At 39.4% G+C, this 12,993-nt stretch overlaps 1 protein-coding gene across 1 annotated transcript; it reads right to left on the bottom strand.

The window, feature by feature from the left end:
- Nucleotides 1-5,744: 5,744 nt before the first annotated feature.
- LOC109179213 (protein FAR1-RELATED SEQUENCE 5-like) lies at nt 5,745-8,294 on the bottom strand. Its single transcript, XM_019328774.1, has 7 exons — nt 8,057-8,294; nt 7,299-7,539; nt 7,122-7,189; nt 6,831-7,022; nt 6,600-6,688; nt 6,272-6,512; nt 5,745-6,133 (listed from the first exon to the last, which is right to left on the bottom strand). The coding sequence occupies exons 1-7, from the start codon at nt 8,292-8,294 to the stop codon at nt 5,745-5,747; spliced, it is 1,458 nt and encodes a 485-aa protein (XP_019184319.1).
- Nucleotides 8,295-12,993: the final 4,699 nt, after the last annotated feature.

Consider the following 12,993-nt stretch of genomic DNA (forward strand, 5'->3'; position numbering starts at 1 on the left):
ATCTTTATTTAATTATTTATGATGATTATGATTAGGGGAAATTTTTTCCTAATCATTTTGCTTTAATATATACTAATAATTATATATATATATATATATATATATATATATATATATATATATATATATATATATATATATATAAAGAGAGAGAGAGAGAGAGAGAGAGAGAGAGAGAAGAGAAGAGATAGAGATATAAAATATAATATATGCAATATTTTATAAATTAATGATATAGACATGTTATGTTGACTAATTTAATAATTATGTTGATGTTCATTAGATTTGTAATTAAAATTACATGAATTTATAAAGTAATGTGAATAAAATAAATGCTTTCACACTTTGGAGGGAAAATTTTTTTCCTAATCATTTTGCTTTAATATATATATATATATATATATATATATATATATATATATATATATATATATATATACATTTATAAAGGCAAGATCAGATGCGGCTATGCGCTTAGGTGAGGCGGTGAGGTTATATCCCAGCCGTTGATCAATTCTAATCTAACGCACCATACTTCTTCCTGATTGAGCGTTACACTTAGACATCACCGCGGCATAGGAGGGCAAACTTATCCATTAATTCAATTCAAAATCATCTCTTTCCCACTTCTGCAAGTAACACCTGTCCCATCTACATATTCACAATCCCAAAGTGCGAAACCTCTCCAACTTACTCCAGCTCTGGCGACGAAGGCTAGACGAACGACTGCAACGACGAACAGAGAAAAGGCTAGAGTCGTACGCACCACAGCGTTCTGAGAGGAATACGAAGCCTATACTACAACACCGCTCCACTACAAAACAAAAAAACGGCGAACAAAGGCAAACAACGAGCATGCCAGGGTATATTTCGTTTATTATTAGTGTATTCTGGAATATTTCACTTGAATGTGTCAAATAACATATTTACCCTACCATCTGTGTATTTTTTTTGAGCATTTCAGACTAGGGCACCTCATTGCATGTTCTTTGTGCATGATGAACATTAATGCAGTGTATATTTCGTTTATTATTGCTATTTTCTGGAATTTGTAACTTCAATATGGGAAAAAAAGTTGTTGTGTGTTTTATTTTTGTAAACAGGGCATGTTTATCCCACCGTCGGTGTATTTTTGAGCATTTCATGCCAGGGCATCTCATTGCGTGTTGTTTGTGTATGATGAATTTCAATGTAGTGTATATTTCGTTTATTATTGGTGTTTTCTGGAATTTGTAACATGAATATTGGGGAAAAAGTTGTTGTGTGTTTAATTTTTGTACACAGTGCATGTTTATCCTACCGTCGGTGTATTTCTGAGCATTTCAGGCTAGGGCATCTTATTGCGTGTTGTTTGTTTATGATGAACATGAATGTAGTGTATATTTCGTTTATTATTGGTGTTTTCTGGAATTTGGAACATGAATATTGGGAAAAAACTTGTTGTGAGTTTAATTTTTGTACACTGTGCATGTTTATCCTACAGTTGGTGTATTTTTTAGCATTACAGGCTAGGGCATCTCATTGCGTGTTGTTTGTTTATGATTAACATCAATGTAGTGTATATATCGTTTATTCTTGGTGTTTTCTGGAATTTGGAACTTGAATATTGGTAAAAAAGGTTGTTGTGTGTTTAATTTTTGCGCATAGTGTATGTTTATCCCACCATCTGTGTATTTTTGAGCATTTCAGACTAGTGCACCTCATTGCATGTTGTTTTTGTACAGGATCCACATGAATGTAGTCTATAATTTTTTTGTTGTTGGTGCTTTCTGGAATTTGTAAGCAGTGCATATTTAGAATAATTTCAATTATTTCATGCAGACAACAAAAGAAAGACATTAGAACAAGGAGACTCGTCAAGGCCAAAACAGCAGAGAAAACAGGAAGCAATGTCATTCCTTGACAGAATGGAAGATGACACAGAACCGGATGAAGAAGCGCATGAACAAGAATTTGATGATCGCTCAGATGATGAGATAGACACATTAGAGCAAGAGAATGAAGAGACTGAATTAAATATAAGGCCCCTTCCAACATAGCTAACAAAACCCATTAACATTGTAACCAATCAACAACGCCAGAGTATAAAAGACATTGGGCTGTGAAGGATTCTTGACCTCAAAATCACAAACCTTCCAAGGAAATTGGGGATGTGGCTGGTTGAAAACTATGACGCAAAGAGCAACACATTGAATCTGCAAAATGGCCAAAAACTACAAATCACAGAAGAAGATGTTGCTGTGACATTGGGACTGCCGCTTGGAGACATAGAAATCACTAAGAGGGAAAGTAAAGCAGTATCTGATCTCCTGACAGACTGGAGAAAAATCGTTGGGAGGGCTGACGGCCACCTCACCCCACGCAAAATGCCTAAAAAAATGCTGACATTGAGAACTGCTGACCCTTGGTTCAAACGGCATTTTGCACTACTTGTTATGACTGTGTTGGTAGAGCCACAGGTAAATGGTTATGTGAACCAAAACTACATTGACAACTTGCGTCAAGTTGACAACATCAAGAGGCTCAATTGGTGTAGAATGCTCATCAATTCACTCATCACAAGCAAGAAGACATGGCTCGAAAGCAGTGATGGAAGGTTTGGAGGACCAATTGTTTTCCTAACGGTAAATAGACACTCAAAAAGCTTGTAATTAATTACACATCAACCTATTAATAATCTAAACTACCAAATGCAGGTATTCTATGTTGACCGTGTGGTGCTCTACCGGAGGGCTGTCCCAAGAAGCTCCCCTGCCATGAATAACTGGACATTTAAGCTGCTCCGTCAACGACAACAGGATGAGCTCAAGTCTGGAGGATTTGGATATGGACGTGTTGATACTGCCTTACCACTAGAGATCACAACATATTGTGAGGCCCCACCCCCACCACACCACAAGAAGAGACCCCACCACTGCCACAAGGATTACAGGTAAACCAAACACTGCAATGGTAATTGGTGCATTTTGTGTGTAATATGGTGCATAATCTGACTGTGGTGTACTTTTTAGAAATATTTGGTGCATACTACAATATATATTGGTGTGTTTATAATATAGTGTTTCATATACAGGAGTTTGTTGATGAGATTACCACCCACACTAGGTCAAATGCACAGAGTCTACTGAGAATATCAAGGCTAATTGAAAATGCACCTGCAGCAGTATTGGAGCATGATACATTCAAGCAGATGTTTGAATCTGCTAGGCAAATGCTTGGATTCAGAGCACAAGAGGATGGAGAACTGGCATTTACTCAGAGAGAATATGCCTACTGGAGTCACCCTGAGTTCTTGAGAGCGGTAGATGAGATCGTCCGTGCAATAAACAAGATAAATTTTCTAAATGATATGCCATCTTTCAGCCTGGGATTGACACCAGAGGAACAAAATAGACGTTGGACGGAAGTGAATGATATTGCACAAGACTACCAAAACATTGATCAGGCTATGGAAAATGAAGAACTTGAGCTGAATATGAATGAGGGTCAAGAAACAAATGAAGGTCAACAAGATGGGCAGGAGGCTCAACCAGATGCACCTGGTAACAACAATGATGAGGTAATGCACTGTATTAAATTGACAACAGAAAAAAAAAAGAAAAAAAAAATTAAAATTTGAATGTTACAGGTCACACCAGCAGACCAATGTCAAGAGGGACCTGATTCAGATCCACCACCCCCACCCCAACCATTAGACAAAGGAAAGAGACCAGCTAGAGGGAACAACCCAATCAGGCCTAAAGCCCGCATATATGCAACTGATCTGGAAACCCCAATAACTTCAACAGAGGAATCAATCAGGCAATAAGTATTAGAAAACCCTAACCTAGAACTGTAAGCACAACACATTCTAAACTTGGTGTATTTCTAAAATATATTTGGTGCATTGTATTATAATATTTGTGTATAGATATCATATATTAACAAGTGCATTATTCGATAACTATTGGTGTGTTTATATGATTGTTTGTGCTTCCACATCGGGTGGGTCACATTAGTTGCCTAGGTGTTGTGTGTTACTCAAGAATTATTAGTGTATATCTGTATATATGTAGGTGTATTCTCATTAAATAAAAATATTAACTTCTAATGGTGTGTTACTAATATAACTTTGGTGTATGTTTTAATAATGTTGATGTATTAATATTTTTGTTGCTTATACAATACGTTATTACCAGTGAGCAAGAACTATTAAGGTATGAAGGAAGAGTAATCTACTGGAGAGATATGTTGTTAATGGCGCCAGATACAGAGATTCCAGTCTCTACAATTGATGCTTGGGCAGCCATACTAAACATTCGTGAAGGAGAAAGAGGTTCTACAAAATTCATTGCTTCAACCTGGACAAGTGTAAGCAAAAAATATAAAACTAACTACACCTTTAAAACCCCTAAAGTTCTAACAAACATATCATTGAAATTTGCAGCTGTACACAATGGTGAACACGCAGGGAGATTAAGATTTGAGATTTACGAGATTCAAAGAAAAGTACCTTCAAGACAAGGCGATTACTAAAGACATCATGTGGCACAAAATTGTATACGTAAGATGTTAATATATATATATATATATATATATATATATATATATATATATATATATATATATATATATATATATATATATATAATAGTTGCCTATTTGTTATACATTAATTTGTACATTCTAGCAGTTGCCTATTTGCGTTGCATTACTAATCATATTATGGTGTATATTATGACACATATGGCGTGTTTTTGTTATGACAGTTTCTGTTTCCTATAGTGGCATCCAACCACTACTACCTGTTGTCTGTTAGCCTAATAATGGAAGGTTTGACATCATTGACAACTCTTCGGCATCTGTGAAGAAACAGAACAAATACAGATATGTGCATGACAATTTGGTAACCCACTGAGCACTACATGACTATATATATTTAATACACAAAGACACACAAAAAACTAAGATTATTGTACAATTCCTTGATGCAGCAAAAATTCTTTTCAAAGATGTTGATCGAACAGAAATCCACGTACAAAGGTGAAAAGGTAAAGAAGCTGAAGTCTAAGATAATGAAGATGCCTTGGAGAGATGCACATAACAAAAAGGATTGTGGCATCTTTTTAATGCGCCATTTGGAAACCTTCCGTGGACACACAGCTGAAGAATGGGATTGTGGATTGTAGAGAAACAACAAAGAACAATTGAACAAGCTAAGAGTGAGATACTTTGGCTGCCTTGATCACCTCAGATGTGAACGAACTGAGAGAAATACACATACAGAAGGCAACAGAGTTTGGGGTTTAAGGAGACTTTCAAACATGTAAACATTTTTGTGATGGCATGGCATAGACCATATGACTTCTAGACAATCGATATTTTGTGATGGCTACTTGTGAAGGCCAAAACCATTTGCAGCGCTATAAATGCAGTATTATCATGCGTAAACTTCATTTTTAAAAGACCCCACCAAAAACACCATTATAAAAAATAACATGCACCATTCCACTTGTTACATGCAAAATTCACCATAAAAAGCACCACACAATAATTAACAGCCAACAAAATTCCACATATAAAAATGCACCACAATACGGAATAAAACACATCATTCCAAACATAAAAGCATTCGACGTACTTAAATGCACCACATTATGTATTAAAACGCACCAAGTACTGTAATAAAATGCACAACTGTATGTTATAAGAAGTGTGCGCAACTGTGAAAACATATAGGTCCAAAATCAACTGCACAACTGTATCTAACCATTTAAAGGGCATGTCCTACTATTATGACCATATTCATCACAAGTATGGCATTTCCTTGATTGCTTTACACACTTACTAGCAGCTTTCTCCCTTGTACTCTTCAACCGCTTACCCCTACCCTTGTTATTAGCTTGAATAGGATCACGCACCTCCACTGTTGACCCCTGAGACACAGATCCACAAAATGAGTTGGTCACACTTTGTTTGCTGCCACTAGCCACCACCCCACTGCCATTCTCACTCCCATCTTGGAGAAATAATTGTCTTTTCTCACAAATAACACATCGTAGCTGTGCCAAACGTTCTATATTACCATCAGCCAAGCCCACACAAGCATATATGTCAGACCACAATAGATTAGTAAAAATCCTAACGTTCTCCACTTTAGAAGATTGATCAACAATTATATCATCAATATGAAATATTGGCTTCAAACAAGCACTCTATGTCCACCGAGACACCAAATACCTAGAAGGAATACTCTCAAGCCCACGATCTTTAAAAAAAAAAAAATGCCTACACAACAACCCCATCCGCTCAAACATCTTGCAATAACAAGTAGCAGTGTAATCAGACAAGACTAGCTCCACATACCATGCCCGTTGGGCACCATCTTTTATCCCATAGGACACATGACCATCACAATCGCACAAAGATGCCACTTGACACGAATAACAAGCTGCACAAATCTCTACTTGAACATCATAAAATACAGAAATGGTGTAAACATCCATTGCATGCTTCTCCAAAGCCAATGGTGTCTTCAAAATAGGAAAACTTTATTCACAATCAACATTCAATTTTGCTTGTGCATGATGCTGCGCACTAATAACACTTCCAAAATGCACCAAGAACTCAACCAAACTAGAATGACCATTAGAGAACGTACCAAAAAATCTATTTTGAGACTCTGATCGAGACGTTGTCCTAACCAATCCTGACATAAACTCGTCATGAAAATATGGGGATGCCCAAAATGTACGAGACTCAAAAATATGGGGATGCCCAAAATGTACGAGACTCAAACAAGTAACGAAACCAACCATTGTCACCCTAACAATATTCCTCCATAATACAACTCCATGCATCCTCAAAAGACTTGGAGTCCAGAGATTTGTTCCAAACGATGCCATTCAACTTCCTCCTAAACACTTCATCTTTAGACAAAACCGGTCCAACCATCTCACCAACCATGCACATTATATGCCATATGAAAAATCTATGTTTTGATGTACCAAACACACGAGCAACAACAACCTTGAGAGCTGGATCTTGATCAGTAACAACACAAATAGGGGCATGAAACATAGTATTCTTAAATTTCTCCAAAAGTCACACATATGAGTCTACGTCTTCCCTTGTAAGCAAACCAGCACCAAAGGTGATGGCTCTCTTATGGTTATCAATTCCAGTAAACGGAACAAAAACCAACTTATACCTACAACACAACGATCAGTTAACACCATACTTCTAACAAGACACACCATAAGGCATGGAATCATGCACCACATAAATATACAACATGCATAATAAAAATAAATACTAACCTGTTAGTACGGTATGTAGCATCGAATGAAACAACATCACCAAAAAAAAAAGCAAAATTCTTCCTAGATACTGCATCCGCCCAAAAAACCCTTGAAAGCTGATCAATTTCGTCAACATCATATTCTAAATCAAAAGCCTCACACAATTCACGTCTCTTGAAAAGCGTATCTATGAATAATTGAGCATCACCATTTAGAATGTACGCCATCAGGTCACGCTTGAAATTCTTAAAATCCACACCTGTAGCCCCAACATTGGAATACTCACCAACAATCTCTTTAAACAACCTATATAACCGAACAGAGCCAATATTTGCCCGAGCGCAACTCGCAATAAACATTTGGTGCCCAGCATCAAGGCTACGATTCACCTTTAAAAATTGCCTAGCAATAATTGAACACATCGAATGGGTGTGACGTTCCTCAAAAGAATGCACAAAATACAAACCATTAGACTTAAGCTTTATCACAACCTTAGCCTTACAACCAACCCTATTTGTCACCCTCCGTCTCCTCGCCTAAGTAGTTTTAGCAACACTAGAAACCCTCTGCTTAAAACCCTGACGATTACATACTACATACTTCCCCACAACAACACCATCCCTACTTTTCTGAATTGAGTGCTGCCTACAATCAAACCCAACAGTCCCAGCATATTGTTTATAAAAAACAATAGCATTGCCCAACGAGAGGCTTCAAACTGTCACCACAAACTGGGCGCCAATACTTAGTCAACCCAGGAGAAATTTCCAACTCACATGAGCTTCCTTGTACACCCACATCGGTCAAATAATCTTCATCACAACCCACACCACTGCCTCCTACACCAACATCAGTCGCATTACCTTCATCGCAACCATCACCACTGCATTCTACACCAACATCAGTGGGATTACCTTCATCACAAACACCACCACTGCCTTCTCCACAAACATCAGTTGAATTATCTTTATCGCAAATGCCAAAAGATTCCAAATCAATAGCTGCACACCACATGTTAACTAATAAAGCACCACTCCTTATCCAATAACACATTAATAACCCTACCTACATGCAGATGACACATGTGACACCCCGTATTTTCCTAACGTAAATTATAGTCCCGATATTAAATATTTTTAATAAAAATATTTATATAGTTATTTATTTTAAAATGGGATCGGGTATACCTATGATTGTGAACCAATATTTTTTTACCCAAATGCCTTAAGCCCCAAAGATATAATTATTTATTGTAAGAGCCTTGAACCCAAATAGCTAAGCCCATGAGTATATATGTGTTATTATTTTGTATGCCCAATTTATATATGTATGTATGGTCCTTGACCCAAAAAGATTTAACCAACCCAACTTCCTAACCCAACCCATTTAGTAAACCCACCAATTGTGTTATGTGCATATGTGTATACCTAAGTATTCATCTTCTTGGCATTCCTTCATGAGGCAGTAGGAACTCCAGCCGCAACCTTCTTCTTCCTTTCGAACTTCCCGTCGGCACGGAGTGTAGCGTTGAACCCGGAGGTCATCTTCTTCAACCATGCAAGCTTAGAACCATCATCTTCATCCTTCCTTTTCCTTTATTCCATCCCTCACCGCCCCTTCATCTAACATCATCGAGAGAGTAGTGAGCAGAGGGCACGGTGAAAAGAAGCATCGTCCAGCGTGAGGCATCTGTGTCTTGGGGTTCTCCTCCGGCGTGAGTAAAGGAGCAAGCTTTCCCCTTCGGCAGCAAGTGGCTTGGACGAGATGTAGAGCTCTCCGGCGTCCCCTCCTTCCCCGACTAAGCAGAGCAACGATTTTGGCAGTGGTCCCTCCCCTCTTCGGCGATCCTTGTTCTTCTTGCGAAGTAAGTAGATCGACGGCGTGGGGGGTTTTCCGGCATGGTTTGTCTCCGGGAAGCAGAGCAGTGGCACGGGCAGTGGTATCGCCGTGGTTCCACTCGCGGCAAGGCATCATGAAGAAGACGAAGAAGAAGATGGCAGTTGGTGAGCTTCGGTTACCTTGCTGTTGTTGTTGTTGTTTAGATTAGTGTTTATTAGATTTAAGGATGGTTTGGGTAGTAAAAGGTTAATGAGTGTAGTGGTTATATGCATGCTTAGCTTTTTAGTTGGCCTTGGTTCGAATCCCTCTTAGCTCGTAATAGTTTTATTAAGAAAACATAGTTATTAGCTTATTAATTAGTGTTTAATGTTGTGATTTGGTTACCAATAGAAAACCTAGCCTAGATGGTTTGACTTGTGGGTAATTTAGGGTGGAACTAGAGTTTAAATCCCCTTATAAGCCTAATTAGTTTTAATTAGTTCTTTTGTTAATAGTTGAGATTTGGTTTAATCCACAGGTTCCCGGTAACTTGGTTTTTGTGTTAAGCCTAGCCTATGTTGGCGTTGGTTTTGGTTGGATAAGCGAATGAGGTAACCCATGCTCTACAAAATCTACTTTTCTTACCTATATGATGATTTATTAGATTCTACATGTGATTTTGCTATGAAATGTGAGTGTTGATGCATTGTCTTGTGAAAGTGCATATCAAGAGCTTGTTATTAGGGTTCGTGTATGCCATTGCTTGGCTATTCCTTTGACTCAAGTCATTTTGTTGTATTTGGTGAGATTTGGCATGTTTTGGACTTGAATTTGAGCTTGGTGTTGAAAATCCCCAAAGGGATAATTTGTGGTACAAAGGTGTACCCGCGGGCGGAACGGCGAGTAGGCGTCCACCCGTCGCCCCACCCGCGGGGTACGTGGTGTGTGGGAGTGTGTTCCCACGGGCGGAACCACGGGTGGGGGTCCACCCGTGGCCCCACCCGCGGGGTACATATGAGGCTTGGGTGGGGATTTGTTCCCCGTGATTCTTTTGACTCGTTATTTGGTCTTTTGACTTCCCGATGTTCTTTTGTGGAACTATTTGAGTGTCTTCTTGATGTTTGTATGTCTAGAACTATATGGTAGGAATCGATGTAGGTTTGGTGTCTTGAATCGTGCTAAGTGTTCAACATTGTGATTCGTTCAACTGTGAGGAGTCTTGTGTGTTCTTCGGAACTACGTTTGGTTTACCCGTTTGATAAGCATGCTAGTTCGGTGTTTAAATGCTAGCGTGTGTGTTGTTTGTCCTTTCCTAATATTGATGATGACTTGTGTTAATCATCGTTGTTGTTGGATTGTGATCCATTCCTTGATTGAGTATGGTTTCATATCTTCGTTGTGATCGGTTGATTGATTCCTGTGATAGTGTTGTGTGTGTGGTTGTACCTAGATTGCACGATTATTGGTATGGGACATTAGTCACCAAGGTACGGCAATGGTTCTCATGGTGGCCATGATGTGATTATGGAGTTTGTGACCCGTGTGTCGGGTTCACGTATTCCTTGGGAGGCATGTGTTGCCATGTGTGTGATCGGTACCCTCGTGTACTATGAATTGGTAGCTTTGTTGGCGGTTTGTCGGCGGATGGGGACGACGGTCCTCGGACGGAAAAGGTTGGACTTGTATGTACAGGGATCCTGGAGGTAATGGTTGGAACTAGCTATAAGGTTGGGGGTAGCCATAAGGTTGGAACCCGGCATAAGGAAGGCATATCAATTCGTGATGGGTGATGTCACGAAGGCATGTGTTGCCATTGTTGTGTACTTCTCTATTTGTGACATGTGTTGTCACAAAGGCATGTGTTGCCAAGGCATATGTTGCCAATGGTTGTGTCCTTATTCTCTTGTGTTATGCATGTCGGGTGATAATCTACTGTGTGATGGTAGATTACTCCTTGAGCAGTTCTTGTGTGTCGTTGTACTTCTTGTGGTCTTGGGATGTGTTCCCTTATCTTTATTGTGAGTTCAAAGAGTCTTGTGTTTGACTTCTACTCTTGGATTTGAACTTATATATACTATATCCCATTTCGTAAATGATTTTATATATATATCATATCTATGTATGATATTTCACATGTATTGGTGGGTTACCAACATCATTCGCTGATCGGGCGTCGTCGCATATATTTATGTGTTTCTTTCAGGTGCCGAGTAGAGACGAGTGCGGTCTAGAGATGGATAAAGTAGATCCCTTGAACCATGTAGTTGTTTTGGCCTGTGTGCCTTTGATAGACTTTAGACTTGTTGTCGTTGAATTTGTTCTTGGATAGATAGATTATGTTGATGTTGTTTACGCCTGTGCGTTCACCATATTGTGGGCGTGGCATAACACTCTACGTTTTCCATCTATTTCATATCTAGTCTTCCGCTGTGTATGCTTTTATGGTTAGATTATCTGCTTGATTAAGTTTTAAATCCGTATGGAAATCGGGGGTGTTACAGTTGGTATCAGAGCCTAGGTTTGAGCCTAGGATGTTGAGAGTTGGACTTTTAGAACCTAAGTTGAGCTTAGGTTAGTGTTTGTAAGTTGTGACCTTAAGTTGCCTAGTGAAGCCTCTAAGTGTTTAAGTACCTAAGTATAGGATTCTTAGGACGCGCGTGAGGTTGTGATTTAGCTTTTGTTATCTGTGTAGTTCTTTTATCTTGTTCTGTTGTTAGCGTTAGTAGTTGTAGATGTTGTTCTCGGTTGGTGTGAACCTTCCCGGTACGCCGCCTCGTTTTGGGTTCGTTGAAGTCTTGACGGAGACCGTGTCTAAGAGTAAGAAGACCGAAGATCTGCTGACACAAGGTAGTCAAGTCGTGGTGGTTGCAGCTGGGCACGTGGTCAACGTAAAAAAGATGGACTGCTTTCACCGCAACTGGGAGTTAGGTACAGCAATCTCCGTTCAAGCAAGTGACACCGTCTCTCGTTCGACATCGTCATCTGTTTTACGCTATCTCCAGAGTCAAAGTCTAAGTTTCGCGCAGTTGAAGCCCGTCAAGAAGCAAGACGTCCGTGAGAGTTTGAAGATCAAGTCTTGAAGACCCTCACTCGCGAGGGGGAGTCAAGAGCGACCCCAGACGCTCTAAGAAGCTGTCAACTCACGCCAAGGGGTCGTTCGTGGATCAACGTGATAGAAGCCTCCCAGAGCTAGAGGGCTACGAGTCCGCAAAGAGTTGAAGGGTAAAATCGAAGTGTCAACATGGAAGTAGTCCTACCTACCCTTGTAGAAACCAAGTTTGGACAAGTTCGAAGCAATGAACTTGAAAGTAATAAAGATCAAGATGGCAACAGGAAAAGCTCGGACCTTTAAGGTACATAGAAGAGAAGAACATCGTTGTTGACAAGTCATCTTATCCCGTGCAACGTGAAGAGGTTGAGTGGTAGTTGGTAAATGAGGGTAGCGTTTATCCTAGTCGACACACCTGGAAAGTTAACGGTAATGTGAAGACTTCCAGTAATGAGGTTCGGCAACAAGAAGAAAAGAAGACGTAATTGTGTTGCAATCAAATGTTGGGGCAGCCAGAAGACTCAAACCGACAAGAGTGAAGCAAAGACGGATCTGATCACCGAGTGTTCCTATGTTGCAAGTGAGATTCTGCACCGATGATTCCTGGTAAGAGATCTACCTAAAACCAGGAAGGAATGAGAAGTTGTTAATCTTGTATGGGAAGTTTGAACAGTAAAAGAGAGGGCAGTCAGAGATCAACTTAAGAACCAGTTTTACCGTTGGACCTTCATAAGTAGGACATGCTTGTGCGGCAACAAAGTTTTCAGGGAAGACCTACCGTTAATCAGGACAAGAAAAGACCAAGTGGTTGTAAACAACTACCTTATGAAGATTGCAAAGTTATCA

Source organism: Ipomoea nil, unplaced genomic scaffold (genome assembly GCF_001879475.1).
Source record: "Ipomoea nil cultivar Tokyo-kokei standard unplaced genomic scaffold, Asagao_1.1 scaffold0179, whole genome shotgun sequence".
NCBI classification, from domain to species: domain Eukaryota; kingdom Viridiplantae; phylum Streptophyta; class Magnoliopsida; order Solanales; family Convolvulaceae; genus Ipomoea; species Ipomoea nil.